This window comes from Pristiophorus japonicus, chromosome 10 (assembly GCF_044704955.1).
Source record: "Pristiophorus japonicus isolate sPriJap1 chromosome 10, sPriJap1.hap1, whole genome shotgun sequence".
NCBI lineage: Eukaryota > Metazoa > Chordata > Chondrichthyes > Pristiophoridae > Pristiophorus > Pristiophorus japonicus.
Window position 1 is genome coordinate 178,392,729 of NC_091986.1, and position 24,999 is coordinate 178,417,727.

At 43.5% G+C, this 24,999-nt stretch overlaps 1 protein-coding gene across 2 annotated transcripts in view; it reads right to left on the reverse strand.

Moving 5' to 3' along the window:
* Positions 1–4,019: 4,019 nt before the first annotated feature.
* The window catches only part of alg5 (ALG5 dolichyl-phosphate beta-glucosyltransferase), a 74,757-nt gene continuing 53,777 nt past the window's right edge, over positions 4,020–24,999 (reverse strand). For both annotated transcript variants that reach the window (XM_070892354.1, XM_070892355.1), the window contains 2 exons: positions 14,665–14,750; positions 4,020–4,790 (listed from right to left, as the gene is read on the reverse strand). In XM_070892354.1, the coding sequence (XP_070748455.1) occupies positions 4,675–4,790; positions 14,665–14,750 (202 nt within the window). In that variant the 3' untranslated portion in view covers positions 4,020–4,674. The remainder of the gene's footprint in view (positions 4,791–14,664; positions 14,751–24,999) is intronic.

Consider the following 24,999-nt stretch of genomic DNA (forward strand, 5'->3'; position numbering starts at 1 on the left):
CTCCCTTTTGAATATATTTAGTGAATTGGCCTCAACTACTTTCTGTGGTAGAGAATTCCACAGGTTCACCACTCTCTGGGTGAAGAAGTTTCTCCTCATCTCAGTCCTAAATGGCTTACCCCTTATCCTCAGACTGTGACCCCTGGTTCTGGACTTCCCCAACATTGGGAACATTCTTTCTGCATCTAACCTGTCTAAACCCGTCAGAATTTTAAACGTTTCTATGAGGTCCCCTCTCATTCTTCTGAACTCCAGTGAATACAAGCCCAGTTGATCCAGTCTTTCTTGATAGGTCAGTCCCGCCATCCCGGGAATCAGTCTGGTGAACCTTCGCTGCACTCCCTCAATAGCAAGAATGTCCATCCTCAAGTTAGGAGACCAAAACTGTACACAATACTCCAGGTGTGGCCTCACCAAGGCCCTGTACAACTGTAGCAACACCTCCCTGCCCCTGTACTCAAATCCCCTCGCTATGAAGGCCAACATGCCATTTGCTTTCTTAACCGCCTGCTGTACCTGCATGCCAACCTTCAATGACTGATGTACCATGACACCCAGGTCTCGTTGCACCTTCCCTTTTCCTAATCTGTCACCATTCAGATAATAGTCTGTCTCTCTGTTTTTACCACCAAAGTGGATAACCTCACATTTATCCACATTATACTTCATCTGCCATGCATTTGCCCACTCACCTAACCTATCCAAGTCACTCTGCAGCCTAATAGCATCCTCCTCGCAGCTCACACTGCCACCCAACTTAGTATCATCCGCAAATTTGGAGATACTGCATTTAATCCCCTCGTCTAAATCATTAATGTGCACGCGCACAGCTGCCGGCACTGGTTTTGGCGCAGGGCTGTAGCTCTGTCCCCAGCAGCTCCTGCTGCGCCGTGCCCAGCTGGAAACGGGCCTACAGATATCGGAGAATCGCGAGGTAAGTATTCGGCGCAATTTTTGTTCTACAAATTAGGCGGGCCTCTCCGATGTGTGCTTTTCTAGTGGGGGTCCGAAACTTGCGCCCATTGTGTGGAAAGAGATGATCTTGTAGAGATATATAAAAGATAAAGATAATGGACAAAAGGTTAACCTAAAATATTACTTTAAATTAAATTGAGAGAGTAGGGTCAAATGGGGAAAGATAAATTGAGGATTGCTATCAGGAAATTCTTCTTCACATAAAGTGTGATCAAAATATGGAATAGAATTTCAGGAAGAGAGATGGATGCCTGGAATTGCTTACGAAACAATTGGTTGCTGCAAGGGCTGGTGGGGGGGGGGGGGGGGGCAGCGGGGCGTGTCTTTCTGGATGGATGAATTAAATTAGAGTGAGTGGCCTAGCACATTCATAATAATTTTATGATGCAGAAGAACTTTGTGCAATTAAATCTACTGTTGTGATTGTACTACCATTCTGTTGTCCCTGCACTCCATCTGATGCGTAACGCAGGCCAATGTAGATTGTTGTGCTAATCTAGTCAACTAGCTTATTATCCCCCTCATCACTGTCCCTCTTACTAATTCTTAGCTTGATTTTTTACACTTTTTACTATTTACACCTGGAAACAGTTTCTAACTACAAACAGACCCAATTTTACCTGGCTTCATTTAGGATTTCTTCAATTTCCTGTGTTTACCACATTAAATGATGCCCATTTCCTGCAATTTGTTTTGACTCTAATATTAGTTTTAGATACAATGCTTCTGATACTGAATGATACAGGTGCTTTGAAAGAAATAAATATTGTCTCACAGCCAGTAAACTGTCACATGTTCATGTTCTGAAAATAGTAGGCATATCTACTTCATATATTGTGGTTCGAGCCAAGGAAGTGGCATACAAATTGGCCAGAAATAGCAGCGAACCCGGGGACTGGGAGAAATTTAGAACTCAGCAGAGGAGGACAAAGGGTTTGATGAGGACAGGAAAAATGGAGTACGAGAAGAAGCTTGCAGGGAACATTAAGGCGGATTGCAAAAATTTCTATAGATATGTAAAGAGAAAAAGGTTAGTAAAGACAAACGTAGGTCCCCTGCAGTCAGAATCAGGGGAAGTCATAACGGGGAACAAAGAAATGGCAGACCAATTGAACAAGTACTTTGGTTCGGTATTCACTAAGGAGGACACAAACAACCTTCCGGATATAAAAGGGGTCAGAGGGTCTAGTAAGGAGGAGGAACTGAGGGAAATCTTTATTAGTCGGGAAATTGTGTTGGGGAAATTGATGGGATTGAAGGCCGATAAATCCCCAGGGCCTGATGGACTGCATCTCAGAGTACTTAAGGAGGTGGCCTTGGAAATAGCGGATGCATTGACAGTCATTTTCCAACATTTCATTGACTCTGGATCAGTTCCTATTGAGTGGAGGGTAGCCAATGTAACCCCACTTTTTAAAAAAAGGAGGGAGAGAGAAAACAGGGAATTATCGACCTCAGTAGTGGGTAAAATGATGGAATCAATTATTAAGGATGTCATAGCAGCGCATTTGGAAAGAGGTGACATGATAGGTCCAAGTCAGCATGGATGTGTGAAATGCTTGACAAATCTTCTGGAATTTTTTGAGGATGTTTCCAGTAGAGTGGACAAGGGGGAACCAGTTGATGTGGTATATTTGGACTTTCAGAAGGCTTTCGACAAGGTCCCACACAAGAGATTAATGTGCAAAGTGAAAGCACATGGGATTAGGGGTAGCGTGCTGACATGGATTGAGAACTGGTTGTCAGACAGGAAGCAAAGAGTAGGAGTAAAATGGGTACTTTTCAGAATGGCAGGCAGTGACTAGTGGGGTACCGCAAGGTTCTGTGCTGGGGCCCCAGCTGTTTACATTGTACATTAATGATTTAGACAAGGGGATTAAATGTAGTATCTCCAAATTTGCAGATGACACTAAGTTGGGTGGCAGTGTGAGCTGCGAGGAGGATGCTATGAGGTTGCAGAGTGACTTGGATAGGTTAGGTGAGTGGGCAAATGCATGGCAGATGAAGTATAATGTGGATAAATGTGAGGTTATCCACTTTGGTGGTAAAAACAGAGAGACAGACTATTATCTGAATGGTGACAGATTAGAAAAAGGGGAGGTGCAACGAGACCTGGGTGTCATGGTACATCAGCCATTGAAGGTTGGCATGCAGGTACAGCAGGCGGTTAAGAAAGCAAATGGCATGTTGGCCTTCATAGCGAGGGGATTTGAGTACAGGGGCAGGGAGGTGTTACTGCAGTTGTACAGGGCCTTGGTGAGGCCACACCTGGAGTATTGTGTACAGTTTTGGTCTCCTAACTTGAGGAAGGACATTCTTGCTATTGAGGGAGTGCAGCGAAGATTCACCAGACTGATTCCCGGGATGGTGGGACTGACCTATCAAGAAAGACTGGATCAACTGGGCTTGTATTCACTGGAGTTCAGAAGAATGAGAGGGGACCTCATAGAAACGTTTAAAATTCTGACGGGTTTAGACAGGTTAGATGCAGGAAGAATGTTCCCAATGTTGGGGAAGTCCAGAACCAGTGGTCACAGTCTAAGGATAAGGGGTAAGCCATTTAGGACCGAGATGAGGAGAAACTTTTTCACCCAGAGAGTGGTGAACCTGTGGAATTCTCTACCACAGAAAGTAGTTGAGGCCAATTCACTAAATATATTCAAAAGGGAGTTGGATTAAGTCCTTACTACTAGGGGGATCAAGGGGTATGGTGAGAAAGCAGGAAGGGGGTACTGAAGTTGCATGTTCAGCCATGAACTCATTGAATGGCGGTGCAGGCTAGAAGGGCTGAATGGCCTACTCCTGCACCTATTTTCTATGTTTCTATGTTTCTAGTGACTGTAGGTACCAAGGTTAGGAACTTTCAATCTATATGCAGTTGATTAGAAATACAAAAATAGATGTTCCAAAATTAACAGTTACGATTTTTTTAATTAAAGTACCATGAATAAAAAATTATTTCAAGTTTAAAGACTTCAGATGAGTTCCAGTTTTTCAAATAAATATCTTAAAATTTAAGTTTAATTTACATGCATCAACCACAGTACGTTTAATGGGCAATAACCCACCTTTAATACAAGTCCCACTATATTGGCTTTCAATCTCAGCCAATAAATTTGATGCTTAGGAATCTAAAATTGCACCAGAATTAATAATGATCAAACCAGAGACTCCATATACAAAATAGAAGATTAAAAAATAAGAAAAGCAGAAGTACAACTTTAGCATTTAGTTATGCTTCATCCATCATAATGAGATATGGCAATTTCCTCGAGTTTGGCAACTATACAAGATCAAAGAAAATACCGCTTTAAGACGTTTCCATTAAATACACAGCATAAAACGGACATTTTGTTAATTTAATGCCGCTTACAGAATGAGGCAAACTAAGACACCTTATTGTAACAGTGATGTAGAAGAGAGCAGTAAACCATTACCATTAAACATATTCCCTCTGCTGTCTCTATTTGGTCATTCATGGCATTTTATCTTTGATTCAACCAAGAATACAACCTATATAGAAAGTTTCCACTTTATTTACCTGCATGCCATTTACAAAACAAAGAAAGGACTGCAATGTGAATGTAGAATGAACTATTTGGCCATCTACAGTAAAATCTCTCATGTCACCATGTCCCTTGATTACATTTCAGTCATTTGATGTATCCTTCCACCTTTTCAAACAGTTAGTATAATAACTTAGTTGATTTTTTTTGGCATTTCCAGATTCCAGGCACCAGTAAGGTAACGTAATCGAATGAAGAGGAGATCTCTACCCATCTGTAACCAACTCCAGAAGGGAACTAGCTTAGATCCTATAATACAAATCAGAGAATGTAAAATTAAAGATACCTTTAATTCTGTATTTGGCTTTCATAAATGCATTGCTGGTTTACAAAAAAAATCTGTAAATTTAGAACACAATAAGATAGTATAACAATAAAAAAAAGGGGGTTGGTTATGAGAGTATTCATGATTTTGCTCTCAAACGCTTTCATTTACACCAGAATAATAGTTAAACAATTTTTGTATATTTTACAAAATTGCAATTCACTGTTCTGAAGACTTCGAAAAATGCATTTCTTTTTATGCAACTGTGTTCCAGGTCACGGTGACCCAACATCTGACACTGACTGGAGTATTGGGGAAATTATAATTGTTCCCATTTAAATACAAAGCATTTCCAGGTCGTGTGTGGAATGGCTTAGATGAAGAATAAACTAAATTTTAAAAAGTACTACTATTGCACCTGCATGATGTTTAATTTCTCACACCAGATAGGTTTGTGGCCAATGTGATTAAAGCTGGAAATTTAAAGGAAGATTTTGCACTGCTGGAACAATTGAGGCTTTCGTGCCACATTGATCACTGAACTGAATGTCCTCAATTTTCTGTGGTCAGCTCTTTTGAATAATTATTTATAGCTATTTCTGCAGCTTTGGTCTTCTGCAAGGAGCACGTCTAATTGGGAAAGCTGTGGCCAGTAAGTCCAAATTAAAGGGCTGTGTGATCTTGAAAGATAAGTGGCTACATATAGGGGCAAATACTATTTCAGCATTTATTAAGCTTCAAAATTAATTTATGTATTTGTAAATCTTTGCCAAGGCTTAAGTGAAGTAACAGGAAATCCAATATGAGGCATGAAACAGACACTGTGGCAAGTGATACAGCGCTAGATATGTAGCTACTTGATGTGGGTGCGAGGGGACTTGTCCTATTTGACATTTCAGGGTTGCCGAAGGACAGAGTTCACTATTCCTGTGTAGGAGTTTAAAAAGTTATCTGCTTCAAGAATCAACAGCCGCACCATTCGCATAACGACCACAGAATCAATCAGACGAAACCTTTGGTTCAACTAGTTTATTCGAGCACATGCAAGGGAAGAGTTCAAACGTGAACCTTCCCAGAACAATGGTTCTCACCCACAATTATACACCAAACCCAAGTGTGTGCCTCTCTCACAAAAGTACCAGTTGGCTTATTGCTCATCAGCGAAATTACATTGATTACACTCTCTTATCAAGACTGGCTGAGTGGTGTTTCCCAACTGTCCATCTCCCATCATATGTTAATTGTGTTTGTTGTGTGATGTGAACTTTGCCTTAGTCAGGTAGGTAAGGTAGAGGTAGAGGAACTTCACCGATTCCTCAGACCCTCCTAATACTGATAAGCTCTGTTAATCTGGACCATTTTACATGTCAGATCAATTCAGTATCTCCATTCTTGACCACCTATCTGTCTGCTCTTTGCCTGCTACAACTCTATACCCCTTACTTCCTGGCAGCAAGTAGTAACTAGTTCAAGACTATGTACACTTTTTGCAGGACCTAGAGACAGAATAAGAAACTTAGTAATGAAAAACTACTTAACAGCATCATGCATCTCCTAGAGATTCCAAGATTGCATTCGGTTGCCTATAAACCTGTTCCAATATTCCTCACCCATGTCAAGCCCTCATTCAATCTCACAGCTCTTTCTTTGCATCTCATGCATACCTGTATCTCAATAGGGCACACCTTCAAGATGCAAAGTAGAATTGAAAGCCTTGCCACACATATCTTACAAGGCATTTGAAAATAACCTGGCTGCATAAAAATAATCACTTATTGACATCTAGCTTGGCATGCAGGTTATGCACAAAAATCCAGGCTGACACTCCAGTGCAGTACTGAGGGAGTACTGCACTGTCGGAGGTGCCATCTTTCCGATGAGACGTTAAACCGAGGCTCTGTCTGCTCTCTCAGGAGCTTGTTGTGCGCAAATTGGTTGCCGCGTCTCCCACATTACAACAGTGACTACACTCTAAAAGTACTTCATTGGCTGTAAAGCGCTTTGAGATGTCTGGTGGTCGTGAAAGGCGCTATATAAAATGCAAGTCTTGCTTTCTTTTATATTTAACTTGTACATTGTATTTTAACTACCAACCAGACAAGGCTACTTTTGTGCTGATAACAATGGCACCGCAAGAAAAACTTTCCAACTGGGAGAAAGGTCTCCCTGGTCAAGTGAAAGGCATATCTTATTGGACATAAGCAAGTAGCTCTGGCAGCATCTATGGATCCACATACTCTGCTAACAGTGGATCTGTGTAACTCGCCTTGGGTTCACTACCTTCAGTATCTCCATTCTTGACCACCTATCTGTCTGCTCTTTGCCTGCTACAACTCTATACCCCTTACTTCCTGGCAGCAAGTAGTAACTAGTTCAAGACTATGTACACTTTTTGCAGGACCTAGAGACAGAATAAGTAATGAAAAACTACTTAACAGCGTCATGCATCTCCTAGAGATTCCAAGATTGCATTCTGTTGCCTATAAACCTGTTCCAATATTCCTCACCCATTTTTCTGGAGCTCCTACTTGTCCTCTAGCTCCGTGAGGGCAAAAGGAATTCCAAAAGGAATGTTCAAGGTACCAGCAGAAGCTTCTGTAAATCAGTGAAACATCCTTGACTGGTGGTGAAATGAGTAAAAATGCAAAAATAAAAAATAAACCCCACTATGCTCCTAAATAAATACAACAGAAGCAAACTAAAAAGGCAACTTCCCCCTACCACACCCCCTCAAAAAAAAAAATAACTTCCAATACCAATAAGGCATTCTCCTGGTGGAGGCCCTGAGGTTGGTGAGTCGGGAGGCCCTGAGGTCGGTGAGTCGGGAGTTCGGTGAGGTGAGTTGGTAAGTAGCTCTCTTTTCTTTATTTCTTTTTAAGTAGGTCAGGAGTTTGGAGACCGGCAGGTTGGGAGCTCGGAGTTCGGGAGGCCACAGAGGTCGGTGAGTAGCTCTCTTTTCTCTATTTCTTTTAGGTTGGGAGTTTGGAAGCCGAGAGGTCGGGAGGCCACAGACTTCGGTGAAGTGAGTTGGTGAGTAGCTCTCTTTTCTCTATTTCTTTTTAAGTAGATTTCTAACTAGATAAGGCTAACTGGAGGGATGGCAGTGCAGCTCAGTCCCATGGAGTGCACATCCTGCGGCATGTGGGAAGGCCTGGATGCTTCGCGCAGCCTAGACAACCATTTATACAGGAGGTGTCTCCAGCTTCAACTGCTCGGGCTCTGCGTTTTGGAGCTGGAGCAGCGAGTGGAGTCAATAAGATGCATCCGCGAGACTGAGAACTATGTTAATAGCACGTTTCAGGAGGTGGTCACCCCGCAGCTTAAAGGCGTGCAGGTAGAGGGGAAGTGGGTGACCACCCGACGTAGTAAGTGTGCTAGGCAGGTAGCGCAGGAGAACCCCCCTCCCCCCCCCCCCCCCCCCCCCGAGTCCATCTCACTTTCAAACCGATATTCAATTCAATAAGGACGATGGTGCCTCTGGGTAGTGCAGCCAGAACCAATTCCAAGGCACTACAGGTAAGCTCAGCTGCACAGGGGGGAGGGACGAAGAACAAAAACGCCCAAGTGATAGGGGATTCTATAGTTAGGGGAACAGACAGGCGTTTCTGTGGCCGTAGACGTGACTCCTGAATGGTTTTGTGCCTTCCTGGTGCCAGGGTCAAGGATGTCACAGAGCGGACGCAGGGCATCCTGGGGGGTTGGGGGGGGGGGTAAAACAGCTAGAGGTCGTGGTCCATATCGGGACCGACATAGATAAAATGGGATGAGGTCCTACAGGAAGAATTTAGGGAGCTGGGAAGAAACTTAAAGGGTAGGACCTCAAAGGTAGTAATCTCCGGGTTACTACCGGTGCCATGTGCTAATGAGTATAAGAATAGAAGGATAGAGAGGATGAACATATGGCTGGAAAATTGGTATAGGAGGGAGGACTTTAAATTCTTGAGGCATTGGGACCGCTTCTGGGGGAGACAGGACATGTACAAACCGGATGGGTTGCACCTCAACAGCGCCGGGACCAATATCTTCACTGGGAGTTTTGCTAGTGCTGTTGGGGAGAGTTTAAACTAGCTTGGCAGGGGGATGGGAACCTGAGAACAAATTCAAAAGGGAGGGAAGTAAAACAGAAGTTGGATAGCACGAATCTAGAAAGTGAATCTGTAAGACAGAGGAAACAGGGCTTAATATGTAGTAAGCAAGGAAGTCTTCCTGTGCTGAATGGTATATACTTTAATGCAAGGAGTATAGCGAATAATGCGGATGAGCTAAGAGCACAGGTAGACACCTGGGAGTATGACATTATAGCCATTACAGAAACATGGCTGAAACAGGTTTGGCAGATCAATATTCCTGGCTACAGGATTTTTAGACAAGATAGAGAGGGGGGGTAAAAAGGGGGGCGGTGGGGGTTGCAGTACTGATTAAAGAAACTATTACAACGGTGAGGAGGGATGATATGTTAGAGAGATCATCAAATGGGTCGAATTGGAAAAAAAAGAGCTGATCACATTGCTGTGCGTGTATTATAGACCCCCAAAGTGGGAGGGAGATAGAGTAGCAAATATGTAGGCAAAATGCTATGAAGTATAAAAACCATAGAGTAGTAGTAGTGGGGGATTTTAACTATCCAAATATTGACTGGGACAAATTTAGTGTGCAGTGTATAGCGGGTGCGGAATTCTTGAGATGCATTCAAGAGAATCTTTTTAGTCAGTATGTAGTAGGCCCAACACGAGAGGGGGCGGTCTTTGATTTAGTTTTGGGGAATGAAGCCGAGCAGGTTGAAGGGGTATTAGTGGGGGAGCACTGGGGTGCTAGTGACCATAATACAGTCAGATTCAAGTTGATTATGGATAAGGACAAGAATAGGCCTGGAATAAAAGTTCCAAATTGGGGAAAAGCTAATTTTGCTAAGTTAAGGAGTGATTTGGCCATAGTGGACTGCAAACAGCTACTTGTGGGTAAATCAGTGTCGGAAGAGTGGAAGGCATTCAAGGAGGAGATCCGGAATGCTCAGGCCAAACATGTGACCTTAAAGAAAAAGGCTGGGAAAAATAATTCTAGAGCCCCCTGGATGTCTAGGGACTTACAGGGGAGAATTAAGAAAAAAAGGGACGCTTATGTCATATATCAACGGCTAAATACTTTAGAATCTTGAGGAATATAGAAAGTTAAGAGGCAAAATTAAAAAGGATATTAGGTATGCTAAGAGAGAGCACAAGAAATTTTTGGCTATTAAAATTAAGGAAAACCCTAAGATGTTCTATAAATATATTAATAGAGGGTAACTAAAGAAAGGGTAGGGCCTATTGGAGACCATGAGGGTAATCTTTGTGTGGAGGCAGAAAATGTTGGTAGGGTTCTTAACGAATACTTTGCATCTGTTTTCACAAAGGAAAGAGGTAATGCAGATACTGCTAATAGAGGAGGAGTGTGATATTCTGGATGAAAGAAATATAGTGAGAGAGAAAGTATTAAGGGGTTTAGCAGCTTTGAAAGTAGATAAGTCCCCAGGCCTGGATGAAATGCATCCCAGGCTGTTGAGCGAAGTAAAAGTGGAAATAGCAGAGGCCTTGACCATCATTTTCCAGTCCTATTTGGATATGTGCATGGTGCCGGAGGACTGCTAATGTAGTATCCTTGTTTAAGAAGGGAAAAAGGGATGGGCCGAGTAATTACAGGCCTGTCAGCCTAACCTCAGTGGTGGGAAAACTATTGGAAAAAATCCTGAAACACAGGATAAATCTGTATTTGGATAGGCAAGGATTAATTAGGGACAGTCAGCACAGATTTGTTAAGGGAAGATCGTGTTTGACTAACCTGATTGAATTTTTTGAGGAGGTAACCAAGAGGGTCGATGAGGGTAGTACGTACGATGTAGTATATATGGACTTTAGCAAGGCTTTTGATAAGGTCCCACATGGTAGACTGGTCATGAAGCCCATGGGATCCAGGGCAAAGTGGCATTGGATTCAAAATTGGCTTGGAGGAAGGAAGCAAAGGGTAATGATTGATGGATGTTTTTGTGACTGGAAGGATGTTTCCAGTGGGCTTCTGCAGGGCTTAGTATTGGGTCCCTTGCTTTTTGTGCTTTATATCAACGACTTAGATTTGAATATAGGGCGTATGATTAAGAAGTTTGCAGACGACACTAAAATTGGCTGTGTGGTTGATAATGAAGAGGAAAGTCTTGGGCTGCAGGAGGATATCAATCTACTGGTCAGGTGGGCAGAGCAGTGGTAAATGGAATTTAATTCAGAGAAGTTGAGGTGATGCACTTTGGGAGGACTAATAAGGAAAGGGTATACACATTAAGCGATAGGCCACTTAATAGTGTGGATGAACAAAGGGACCTTGGAGTGCTTGTCCACAGATCCCTGAAAGTAGCAAGCCAGGTGGATAAGGTGGTTAAGAAGGCATACGGAATGGTTGCCTTTATTGGCCGAGGCATAGAATATAAGAGCAGGGAGCTTATGCTTAAATTGTATAATACTTTGGTTAGGTCACAGCTGGAGTACTGTGTGCAGTTCTGGTCGCCGTGTTATAGGAAGGACGTGATTGCACTAGAAAGGGTGCAGAGGAGATTTACTAGGATGCTGCCTGGAATGGAGAATCTTAGTTTTGAGGAGAGATTGGATAGGCTGGGTTTGTTCTCATTGGAACAGAGGAGGTTGAAAGGACACCTCATTGAGGTGTACAAAATATTGAGGGGCCTGGACATAGTGGATAGTAAGGGTCTATTGCCATTGGTGGAGGGGTCTGTTATGAGGGGGGCATAGTTTTAAGGTGGTTGGTGGAAGGTTTGAGGGTATTTGAGGGGGAGCTTCTTTGCACAGAGGGTTGTGGGGATCTGGAACTCGCTGCCTGGAAGAGTGGTGAATGCAGAAACCCTCACCACTTTTGAGAGATGGTTGGATGGGCACTTGAAGTGCTGCATAACCTGCAGGGTTACGGACTTAGAGCTGGTAATTGGGATTAGACTGAATGACCTTTTGTGGATGGCGCAGATATAACGATAAGTACTGCAGGGAAAAGAATATGGCCAGGGTGATCTCCTGGCTAGTTTCGATCGCCTGGATGGATCGGACAGGAATTTAACCAGATTTTTTACTCCCTAAATTGGCCTGGGTTTTTAATCTGGTTTTTGCCTCTCCCAGGAGATCACATGGCTCCGGTTGGGGTGGAGTGTAGGATATTTCAGTATAAGGGCTGTCGCAGTTGTGTGAGGGGGACTGGTTGGGCTGGGTGCTCTTTGACTTTCCGTCATTGTTCATGGGTTTATATGTAATGTTTAGGGCTGTTGATCAAGGGCCATACGGCTCTTTGTCAGCCGGCACGGACACGATGGGCCGAAATGGCCTCCTTCTGCGCTGTAAATTTCTATGTTTCTACATGCAGGTTGAGTTAAACACTCAAATTGATGCAAGACAGGTGGGTCTCTAGCTAAACAGACATCTTTTTTTGAAAAGAAGAAACGTATTGGTCTGCTTACAATTCAGTGTGTTCATTTATCATGGCAACTCATTGGGGCTGAAATTCCAGTCGGAGACTTCCCATGGGCAATTGCCTCCGACCTGAAACATTTCTACGAATTTACCTGGTGGTCTGGAAGGAGCGTGGGATTCCGGTGAGAAGCCCTCCCGTCCTCGAAGTTCCCATGCAGAAGGTGCAGTCACGTGTGACTGCTCAGCCAATCAGGTACAGTATTCCACAGCTTTCTCATTAAGAGCAATGAGAACTCCGTATCTACGAGTTCTTATTGCTATTAATGAGGGGACAAAAAGCTACTAAACACGTAATAAAAAACACACCTCACATAATTAAAATTAATTGAAATTAAAGTTAATAAATATCTTGGATAATTTTTTTTTTTCTGAATTTTTAAAGTTTTTACAAGTATGGTTAAAAATAAATGTAATGTAGTGGGCAGGGTTTTTAAAAATAGTGTTTTTTTAATTCAATTATATTTTTGTATGTTTTTAAACTCTTATGCCTGTAAAAGTAGGCTATGCACCTGCTTTTATCAGGCGCAAGAATTTTGAGGACATTTGCTGGGCAAGATATGGGTAAATACCGCAGTCTTGCTCTTGCAAATGTCCTCGCTCCCGATATGCACGGGATCTGTCAAGCTCCAACCTGACCAATTGGAAAAGCCGGTTTTCAGCACATGCGCATTGTGCGCTGAAAGCCGGCTTTTGCGTTGACTTCCCGGATCCGTAGACACTCAGTACGGACCCGAAGAGGCCGGAATTTTCAGGCCATTGGCAAATGGTTATTATACACATACACATATTTGAGTTCTTTATGAAATGGTATATTTTTTTAAGGAATAGGCAGGCAGTGTTGGGTACAATTTCAGCATCATTATTTGCTAAAGAAAATTAAATACAGATCCAAGTTCAGGCCAAAATTAAAAAGGCGGCCTCATAATTGTCTGTCCTGTAAATAAATACAACAGAAGCAAACTAAAATTACATAACCTGTATTATCCTAATGAAAAAAGACCCAATTTTTCACATCTTCCTTCATATTTGTAAATCCTCATACCAGGCAGCATCCTAGTGAATTAGTGTTGTGCCCTGCTAAAGCCTCAATATCCTTTCTTGAAGGTTTCATTTGTGTATATGTTTGATTGGCAGCTTCAGACATTTTTAAACTTATTTTGCCCCAGCAATTTTTTTTCCAGAAGTATTTTTCAATGTTATTTGAAATGGCTAGTCCACCTGAAGCTATTAGAAAGCAATAGATAAGATGGATGGTCAACTACAAACCCAGATAAAGAGTAATATTCAGAGACATGTGTGTGTCTGGTCCAGTTTATATTGCAGTTTTGTGTAGTATATGTGTGTTATTTATTTATTTCTCTCCCCCCCTCCCAGGAGTTAAGCCTATAACTACTGTAAATCTACAGTGTGCCATATTCATGTTTCAGTTTGCAGTCTAAGCTGTAGTCTAGGATGGTGATGTTACGGTGTACTTTGATAGCACCTTCCAGCACCATGATTTCAACCATCTAGAAGGCCAAGACCAGCAAGATCATGGGAACACCATTACTTCCAAGTGCCTTTCCAAATTACACAACATCCTGACTTGGACATATACAATCGTTCCTTCATCATAACTGGAATTCTCCTTTATGCTATTACTGGAGCATCATCACCATCAGCACAAGGACTGCAGTGGCTCAAGGAGAAGACCCACTATCCCTTCTCAGGCCAATTAGAGATTGATAATACATGCAGTTTTGCAGCTTCGCTCACATCCAGAGATCAAATTCCAAAAAACTTATAGCTGAAATGCAATAATGAGGCTTTTCCATTCAATCATTGGGCTTGTTACATATTACCTAGATATTGGGCCGGCAATATCACTCAGTCATAGGGATTAAAGGCTCACCTATTGGAATGAGGCATTGAACCCAAGAAAAATATCTAGAGTAGAAATCCAAAAACATAACAGAAGGATAATCATAACACTGACTTTTTTTTTTAAGTGCTACATCTGTGTAGCTCTCCCTTTCTGCCCATTATACCATGCTCCACCTGAGGAGAACAAGTCTTTTGCTCCTACATCTCTGCCAATGCAAGTTCTAAGCGCACTGCAAGGAGACCTGGGCAAACAACCTTAGATTTTACTTTTGGCTTGACACCATTCCCTGATGGAACAGCTGAGAAAAGGAGCACATACATAGATAAGAGCTTCTTTCTAAATCAGTCTATGTGAATGTTGCACAATTAATAGAGACCAGTAGCCCTAATCATGGCATAATGTAAAACAATTTATTTTGGCCCTACAGTCATTAGTAGTCACCCAATCTCCCCAGCCTTAGCCTCTACTTTGATGGTCATGTAAATATCTTACCCTCTATCTCTGTCCATTTCACAGCAACTTCTGCAATTGGAATCTTTAAACACTGGGCTATGTAGAGAAGTTCCACGTCAAAAGCCCTGAAATGCAATAAAATTGTAAGGTTATGCAAAACATTTAGATTCCCTGCTTAAGAATTTAAAGCAAGAAGCATGTTCACAAAGAGAAATATATTTAATATGGGACAAAACAATGTTTCCGAAAAAAAAAAATTTCCTTCTCCCTCCCCGCGCCCCCCAGCAGTCCCAGCCCCCCCCCCCCCCCCCCCACGCCCCCCCCCCCACCCCCATCCCGGACCCTTTTGTTTAATGTGGAAGCCAGGCAACATGTTCCCAAGTTTATTCATACTGGTCTTGAACGGTCCCCTAGGAATAGCCAATGATAACAACCCAAAGTGGCTTTCTTCAGATTTTCTCTCCTCAAAAAGGATGGTGGTAGAAAGAAGTAACTGCTGTTGTATTTGATCAGACTGAAAGTGCATTCCCCCCCACTCCCTCCCTCTACTGAAAATTAGTCATTGTGTAGGCTTAATAAAGAAGTGCTTCACAAAGGGAACAGCAAAAGTGATGAGCCTGATAAATTAGTTACTAATATCTATGTCTATCTCTGAAGCAGATTCTTTTTTACATTAAAGGCCGTACATAAATGCAAGTTTTGAAGTTTTCCCTGTATTCTTTATACTTGTCCTTGCTTTAAATAAAAATGATCTAACCTGTAAGCCGTAAATGTTTTTTTTAAATTTCAAATTTGATCAAATCTCCTTTTCTAATCTCTTTGGAACCCAATCTTTGATGCACTCCCCTTATCTGTACTGGAATTTATTTGATTTGTTCTCTTTGCTTCTCCAGTTAAATGTTTCCCATTACTGATCTACAGTTCTATTTGTCAAATTTTTGTTCAATTTGATATAGACATGCTCCTGCTATAATTTGCTTTGACAGTGTCAGATTGGCTCAGTTGTTAGCATTCTCACCCAAGCCAGAAGGTTGTGGAATTCAGCAGATAAGGAAATGCTGCATTATTGGAGTTGCCGTTCTTTGAACAAAAAGCAGGACAAATCCGATCTGGCCAATTACCGCCTCATCAGTCAACTCTCAATCATCAGCAAAGTGATGAAAGGTGTCGTCAACAGTGCTATCAAGCGGCACTTACTCACCAATAACCATCTCACCGATGCGGAGTTCCACCAGGACGACTCGGCTCCAGACCTCATTACAGCCTTGGTCCGAACATGGACAAGAGAGCTGAATTCCAGAGGTGAAGTGAGAGTGACTGCCCTTGACATCAAGGCAGCATTTGACCGAGTGTGGCATCAAGGAGCTCTAGTAAAGTCAATGGAAATCAGGGGGAAAACTCCACTGGCTGGAGTCATACCTAGCACAAAGAAAGATGGCTGTGATTGCTGGAGGCCAATCATCTCAGCCCCAGGTGATCACTGAAGGAGTCCCTCAGGGCAGTGTCCTAGGCCCAACCATCTTCAGCTGCTTCATCAGTGACCTTCCCTCCACATATGGTCAGAAGTGGGGAAGTTCACTGACGATTGCACAGTGTTCAGTTCCATTTGCAACTCCTCAGATAATGAAGCAGTCCATGCACATATGCAGCAAGATTTGGACAACATTCAGGCTTGGGCTGATAAGTAGCAAGTAAAATTCATGCCACATAAGTGACAGGCAATGACCATCTCCAACAAGAGAGAGTCTAGCCACTTCCCCACAACATTCATCAGGATTACCATCTCCAAATCTCTCACCATCAACATCCTGGGGGATCATCATAGACCAGAAACATAACTGTGGCTACAAGAGCAGGTAAGATGCTGGGTATTCTGTGGCAAATGAATTACCTCCCAACTCCCCAAAGCCTTTCCACTAACTACAAGGCACAAGTCTGGAGTGTGGTGGAATACTCTCCACTTGCCTAGATGAGTACAGCTCCAACTCTCAAGAAGCTCGCCACCATCCATGACAAAGCAACCCACAGCAACTTGCCAAGGCTTCTTTGACAGCACCTCCCAAACCCACGACCTCTACCACCTAGAAGGACAAGGGCAGCAGACGCATGGGTACATCACTACCTCCAAATCACACACCATCCTGACCTGGAAATATATCGCCGTTTCTTCATCGTCAGTGGATCAAAATCCTGGAGCTCGACCCAACAGCATTTTGGCTTCCACTTCAGACCCGAGCCTTTATCCTCTTTTTACACTTCCTCTTTATGCTTTGTCTCTCTTTCCCTCAATGGTCAATAATGTGCTGTAAAATTGTTGTGAAGCGCCTTGGGAAGTTTTACTACGTTAAAGGCGCTATATAAAAGTTATTATTACAGGTGGACCTCCCTTATCCGGTACCACCCCTCATCCGGCATGATTTTGGTGGCTGGGGACGCATGCACAGAACACGGCCGACCTCCACCCCGACTTTGGGGCCGCGCTGACATCTGGCCCGCCCCAACACTCGGGCTCGCCTGGGACACCGACCTCGGGCCTCCTTTCTCTCCGCCCCCCCCCACCCCACCCCCCACCCCCCACCCCGGGCCACCTTTCTCTTCATCCGCCCCCCCCCCAACCTCGTTCCGCCCTTCTCCCCCAACCCCCCCTCGGGCTGACCTCCCTTTATCTGGCAAAATCCCTTTTTTGGCACAGGGCAGGTCCCGAGGTTGCCGGATAAGGGAGGTTTACCTTGTATTATGATCTTATTTAATGATGGAGCAGGCTCGAAGTGCTATATGGCCTACTCCTGCTCCGAATTTTTAAGTTCTTATGTTCTTACCATTTTGCAATTGGGAATTTCCACTGTGCATGTTAGAAAGCCCTGATGGCAATCGCCTGAAGTGCACAAAGATATATCACAAAATGACAGAACAAAACATCTATGAAAGCCCGATTGCGGTCTCCCGTACTTCTCAATTACCTGGGTGTAACTGCATTTTATAATTATTGCATGGCGAGAAGTGCACCTATAACTATCTAAATCAATAAATAAATACATTGACAACACAAATGCAATGACCATTTGTCTCACATTATGGGGCCTGCACTGTTGGCTTCCGGTTTCTTTCCAAGTCTGAGCTCTAAAAAGTAGCAGCAATGTGGCAATGTATCAGAGGGACAGTTACTTAAGTTAAGGATATCGCAAACTGTGACAGCAGAGATATAAAATTTGCACCAGTGTACAAAGCCTCATTATCATTCTATTACTGAAAGCAGAAATGTTATAAATAAAATGACCAAAATGAAAATGTCATCCATATCTTCAATCAGCACACACCTTGGGCCCAAGTTTGCCCAGGAGTTGTTCCTTTTTTTTTAAAGAAGAACTTGATTTTTTCGAAGTATCTTTTTAGTTGCAATGCTGGCCATTTAATTTGCGCCAGTGTAAGTGAGTTAGTTAGGTTTTGTTTTAGTTCAGTTCAGTTTTTTTTTCCCCAAAAGGGGACGTTCCAGCCACTTACCCCTGTTTTTGGCATTTGGCCAGCAAATAGTTGCTCCAGACTAACTTAGGCCAGCATATGTTGCCACTTCTGTCAGCACAGAAAAACCTTACCTAGAGTTAAGGAATCAGCGCAAATAACTACATTTAAAGCACCACCAAGCACCAAAAAAAGTATAAAAATAAGCAATCAATCAATAAATTAAAAAAAATAGAAGGAACCCTGAACCTAAAGCACCAAAATCAATCAGTAAATAATAAAAAATAGAAGTCCTACCTTAGGGAACGCTGCGGGCCGCCGATGAGGGAGCCCATTTGGCCAGAGCTAGGGACGGCGTGCTTCGGGCCCCTCCCACACAGCCTGCGGCGCTCATTTGCAGAAACGGTCTGCCAGGAGCTACTGCACATGTGCACAGACTCTAGCGTGCATGTGCAGAGGTCCCGGCACTGTTTTCAGCGCTGGGACCTGGCTCCGCCCCCAAACCATTGGGCCACGCTGCACCACGACCGAGAGGCTGGGGAGCGGCCAGAATAAGGAGGTCTTTTTTCGGCGCGCTTGGAGGTGGACAAAAGCGGCACACCTCAGGTGAGGGCACCAGAAAAAGGGGTTAGGGAAAATCTAGTCCCTTGTTATTACAACTCAGAATTGATATGCTCCACTATTGGCACTGGGCAACTTACTATATTTAACTTGGTTAAATATGGGTGGACACAAGATGTTCACTTTTTTTTTTACAACTATGCCAATTCATGAATCTATCGGCCTGAAGTGCAACAAATACAATTGGGCCAGACTTCTAACATTAATATTACCTGCATAATTTTATCGGCGCAGACACGATGGGTCAAATGGTGGTCTTCTGTGTCATAATTTTCTATGATTCTATGAACAGCATCTACTGTTAGTTAAGACTTGCTCCTGAACCCACCAGCTCAAAAAAAATTGGCCCACAAAGTTGCTGAAAGTGTGAGCTGATAACGGCACAGCGAGGGAAACAAGGCATCTGGGATCTGAGTGAACGGGGCAATCAACAGGGTACCTCAACCAATGAGATTGAAGGGTTGGGAAATAAACAGGAAGGACTGAGAAGAAGGGTGAATTAAAGGGGGTGATTTCAATGTTAAATCAGGTACAGAAAGAAAAGAGAGAGGGAAAGAAAGATTGATTGAGAGAGAAAAAAGATTGCAAAGAAAGGAAAGAATTTTTAAAAAATCTTCCCAAAAAATTCAAAACGTAAAGGAATGAGACTCCACATTTGTAAGAGTTAATTTTCAGTGCCAGTGAGGTTGGTTGGCAGTAATTAAGACTTATCACATCGTTAAAAGGGTGCTTATGCTTGTAATGACAGGACTTAACTTCCTGTGGCAAGTTTAATGGACAATTAATGGGAAAATACAGCGAGCTCCTAACAAAAACGAGGTGGTTAAGAGAAAGATGCCATTTTCGCAAAGCTAATGGGGCAACTTTTGGATTTGTGTGTTTAACCATGCATCTGCTCCTTGCCTGAAGTTGTTGTACTATTTAAGCATAAACAACAGCAATGGCCATTAGCCTTTTGGTTATTTTGACAGCAAATTCTGGCCCTATAACTTTGATCTAAGTCACCATGTGGGACTTTCCTCTTCATAAAAAAAACTATCAGTTACACATTTTGAATTTTTTTCGAAACATGCAAAAACATAATTGCTCAGAACTATCTGGCCTGTTTTCTGCTGATATTTAAAACTAATTGCAGTTCAGAGATTGAAAAGTACCGTTTACATTGTTACACACTCAGACCGCGATTTTTCAAACTGGGTTGGGAGCTAGGCGGGCGACTTAAGAGTGCATGCTGGAACCTCGCTCCCTTCTTCAACCGCCTCTGTCCAACTGATTTTACGTGACTGGGGCTTGTCAAGCCCACCCTACGAGGTTCCCGGCCAACTAAAAGGAAGCGGGTCTGATGACGTCATCAGCCAGTTTCTTTAAAGGGACCATGCCCACAGTTGCACGGTCAGTGTTATGCAGCACTAATGTGCTGCAAACACTGACAAGCGCAGCACAAAGGCACACTACTGTAGCACTCAGCATCTGGAGGGAGTCATACCATGCAGGGAGATTCTCTTCCCTTCCAATGGGAGGAAGAGACCTCCCCAGGACACCAACGCAGCCTGGCTGCACGCTGTACAGGAGGGCACAAGCAGGGATGTTGTCAGGAGGAGCTGGCTGCAGTGACGCAAACCTTTCAATAATCTCAGTGGATCATGAAACATTACTGCAAAGCCACACTCAATCTCATCCTGCAGTGCCAATCATCATATCCCCATCACTCTGCCTTCCCTACCCTACTCCTGCACATCCTTACTCACATCAACGTACCTTGCATCTCCACCTATCCCTCTCTATTTACATCATCATAGTCCCATCTTACTAGCCACCTCTCACACTCGCCCTCATCCTTATCCAACCATACCAACTAACACTAGAGTAGGAACTTGTGTCTGTTAACCAATGCTGATGTAAAGTTTCTGCTAATGTGTTGTCAATTTGGCTTCCTGGACAGATCGTGTGCATCTTTGGAATTGGATTAGTGAATTGCAGTGAATGGTGAGACACAATGGTACCCCCCGCCCCCAAACCACTCCAATGGTGATGTGTGAAAGGAATAGCTTGGGCATTGTAGGGATGCTTTATGGTTTTGGGGTGGGGTGGTGCCAACCTGGCTCATCATGTGGCAGCCAGGGTGTACAGTATCAAGTGAAGTAAATCTGGCCATGGTGAGGCCATCTCTGGTGTCCCGGGCAGCAATGTAGTCGGGTACTGATGCCCTGTGCAGCATCAGGTGATTGCGGAGAAGGTTGGTCTTGCTGTCGGTGCTGCTGGTGTGGCTGATATGCCTAACTGCTATTGAGGGAGTGCAGCGAAGGTTTACCAGACTGATTCCCGGGATGGCTAGACTGGCATATGAGGAGAGACTGGATCAAGTGGGCCTTTATACACTGGAGTTTAGAAGGATGAGAGGGGATCTCATAGAAACATATAAGATTCTGATGGGTCTGGACAGGTTAGATGTGGGAAGAATGTTCCCGATGTTGGGAAAGTCCAGAACCAGGGGACACAGTCATTGGATAAGGGGTAGGCCATTTAGGACTGAGATGAAGAGAAACTTCTTCACTCAGAGAGTTGTTAACCTGTGGAATTCCCTGCCGCAGAGAGTTGTTGATGCAGGTCATTGGATATATTCAAGAGGGAGTGAGATATGGCCCTTACGGCTAAAGGGATCAAGGGGTATGGAGAGAAAGCAGGAAAGGAGTAATGAGGGAATGATCAGCCATGATCTTATTGAATGGTGGTGCAGACTCGAAGGGCCGAATGGCCTTCTCCTGTACCTATTTTCTATGTTTCTAATGATGTTGGTGTTGGGGCTGACTGAGGTGGGACTCTAAGGACCAAGGTGAGATTTTTTTCCAAGGGCACCGATGCTGATGGAATAGATGGCAGATGAAGTTGAGCTGACAGAAGTGATCTGGCAATGGTGAGTGAGGTTGCTCCAAGGAGGTGACACTGGATAATGTTCACTGCAAACACTTCAAACCTCCATAAAGCTGAAAAGTGTATTTCAAATCTTGAAGGCTCATGCTTCTAAGGTTAGAAATTGAACAGCAGTGAAATTATAGCTTTTATACCATATATATGCAGCTGTCAACTAGTCAAACCATTCCAGAGATGTTGAGAACCTGACACACTTTACCTGACGTGATCCCCGAGGGATGTGAACCTCATTAAAAAAAACTTGGTAAAATGGTGAGAACCTGGTAAAATGCTGCTTAAATAGTTTTACACAGCTTCTTAACTATCTCAATTGCCTGACACAGCGCTTAGTGCCGGGGTCTGCAAATCACAGGCAGAGCCGGCACTTGGGAAATTCATGGAGGCTGGTTCAGAGTGGACATCTGCCCCGCTGTCAATCACGGCCCACCTCCAAACCTCGCAGTCGCAGCGCCGGGAAGATTCCGGCCTCAGCTACTTCTCATTCCTACCAGTTCTCCACAGATACATCTTGTCTACCACATAACATATTCTGAGCAACAAGTGATCGAGAATGTTTTGTTTTGATGTTCATGTACTGCTCAAGCACCAACCAACACAGATACCATTGCCAACTTGCAGCATCTTCTTTACGCAAGAGAAACTACTTATCACTTGTCTAATGTTGCAGTCACTCATCAAGGAAATACATGAAAATTACGAGTAACCTTAAGACTGCAAAAATTAAGCCACTCCTTAGCTTCACGATAGATAGTAAAGCTTCAATATATCATTTCAAAGGAATACGACAATATGTTGGGGACAGATTTAGAGGGGGATTATCATCTCTGATAAGCAGCTAAACTTTTCAGTGGTGTTAGTATGTGTGCAACAAAATAACATGGTGTCGGGATTTTCAGTAAAAAACAAATTAATACAGGCTTGGATAAAAAATGCACAGAAAGCTTACATAGCAGTGAACATTGCACTTGCTACATGAACTCTCCTGGTAGCCAAAATGGTGGCACCAAAACAAGAGTTTTCTCATCTGGTGTTGCTAGCCTGTTTCAAAAACATTGGCCTTCAAATAAAGATGCAATATTCCAGCTCTCCTATGTTTTTTCCCATGCAGTCAGCTCTCAAGAGGATTGACCAGTTTTCCATATTTTCTTTCATTCTTTGGATGCAGTTATCGTTAGCCAGGTCAGCATTTATTGCCCAGCCCTAGTTGCCTTGTGACGGTGGTAGTGGGTTGCCTTCTTGAATTGTTGGTCGAAGTTTGATACAACCAAGTGGCTTTCCAGGCCACTTCGGAGGGCAGTAAAGAGTCAACAGGGGCAATTGCCCCCCTTCTTCAAGGCCCATTACCACGGTAACGGGGCGGTAAGGCCTTTTCAATCGGGGGTAGGTGGCAGGGCCAAACCATCGTTGGGACGTTTTACTACATTAAAGGCACTATATAAATAAAAGTTATTATTCGCAATTGCCCCCGGGTTGTGGGGGGGGGGTTCCGCCCGGCGCCGACCTCTTTTCAGCCTCATGGGGGAAATTGCCCCACAGCAGCGCACTCGCTGCCAGTCCGTGCTCCCAGCAGATTTGCGTGGCAGGAAGTTGGCTGGGCGGTGTAGCCGCTCTTAAATGGGAGGGGATACCGCCCTGGCTGCCATTTTGTTTTAATTGTCGGCTGACTCCTGAGTCGGTCTGACAATGGCGGCAGCTGGTTTGGCCAGGCCACCAACAGGCAGCCCGGCATCCCCTCTTGGGTGCCGGGCCACTGGCCCGGCTGAACCCCTCCCTGGTGGCCCAGTGAGCTCCAAGTAGGCCTTGCAGCATCCCTCGCCTTTAAGTGAAGGGGAGGGACGTTGCGATGCATCAGCGCTACGTGGCACGTCCGTGTCTCGCTGATGTCACTGCCCCGCTCCCGACCCGAACCCATACTGATACCGCTTTAAATAGCGCCTCAAAGCGCTGGGAGGCAGTGTCAGAGTTAAAGAGACGAATTTTCCGGCTCTTCCCTCCGACTCCTGCCGGGCGGTAAATTTTCGGATAAATCGAAGTGCCCCCCCCACCCCAAATTCCCACTGAGGGCAATTTTGGCCCCAACCAATTAGGTGTGAGCCTGGAGTCACGAATAGGCCAGACTGGGTAAGGACTAATATGTTCCCTGTAAGCTGCACGTTGTTGTGCCCGGCCAGTTTCTGTGCATGCGCAGTATTTACAATGGAAAAGCTGGTGAGCGGTCGGTCACACAGCTTGGAGGGAACATTGATAAGGACAGTAGGTTTGCTTCCCTAAAGGACATTAGGAATTTTACGACAATCTGACAGTTTCAGTCATTTTTACTAATACCAGCTTTTTATTTTCAGATTTTTATACCCAAATACACATTCTCAAACTACCATGGAGAGATTTGAACTCATGTTCTCTAGATTATTAGTCCAGGCTGTTGTTTCACTAGTCCAGTAACATAACCACTACACTACGTGAACACCAACATACTTCCAGAATGTTGTCTTGTTATTTGCAAAAACTGACAAAATCTCATGGTCCATAACTGCTGCATTCATAAATGTGACAAGGTCATACAAATACCTCCACCCTCTCCATTTATGCATTTTAAAATAAAACATTAAACCTGAAATAGTAACAATGGGAGGGATGTCACTGATAAATCTCATTAACTTTCAAATTGTTACGACTACTCAACCATAGAATTAGGTTGGAATACTCAACAGTTTCATTTAAACACAGGATAGAAAAATAACCTCGCCATACATAACTTATTTTGAAAAGGCTACTCTTGCAATTTTTTTTGATTCATGAATTGCAATAAGAAAAATCTCACTAATTGAATGTCAAAGATTTAGAAAGCTTTCATTATACAAGAATCTTAAATAAAAAACAGGCTGGCCTGGGTAAAATGTCTCAAGCTAGCAATTACCTCTTTCTAAGACAGAATTGTTTTAAGCTGACAACAATGAACCCACTTGAAAGCACAGTACATTATATCTGAAATGAATAAAATCCTGGAATTGCTTTCTTCAAAAAAAAACAGATGCAAGATCAGCTATGAATTTGGCAAATTTGTGCCTTAGCAACACGGGGGCATGCTGCATTTATTTAGATTTATACAATGTATGTGGGGATAGCTTGACTAAAAATAAATGCGATGAACACAGGATGATAGACAATATTCCAAAGTATATATTTTTTACAACCCATTTTCCTTTCTCTCACCGAGGTGCTAATTCTTGCGGAGGTTAAGTTCCACTAGTACCAGACACCCTCCAGGTTTGCTCAAGTGGTTCTTCTTCACATGGGGGCCCAGACAGTTAAAGCCAGCAAACTATTCAATTGCATGTTGCATTATAGCCAAGCCTGATCCTG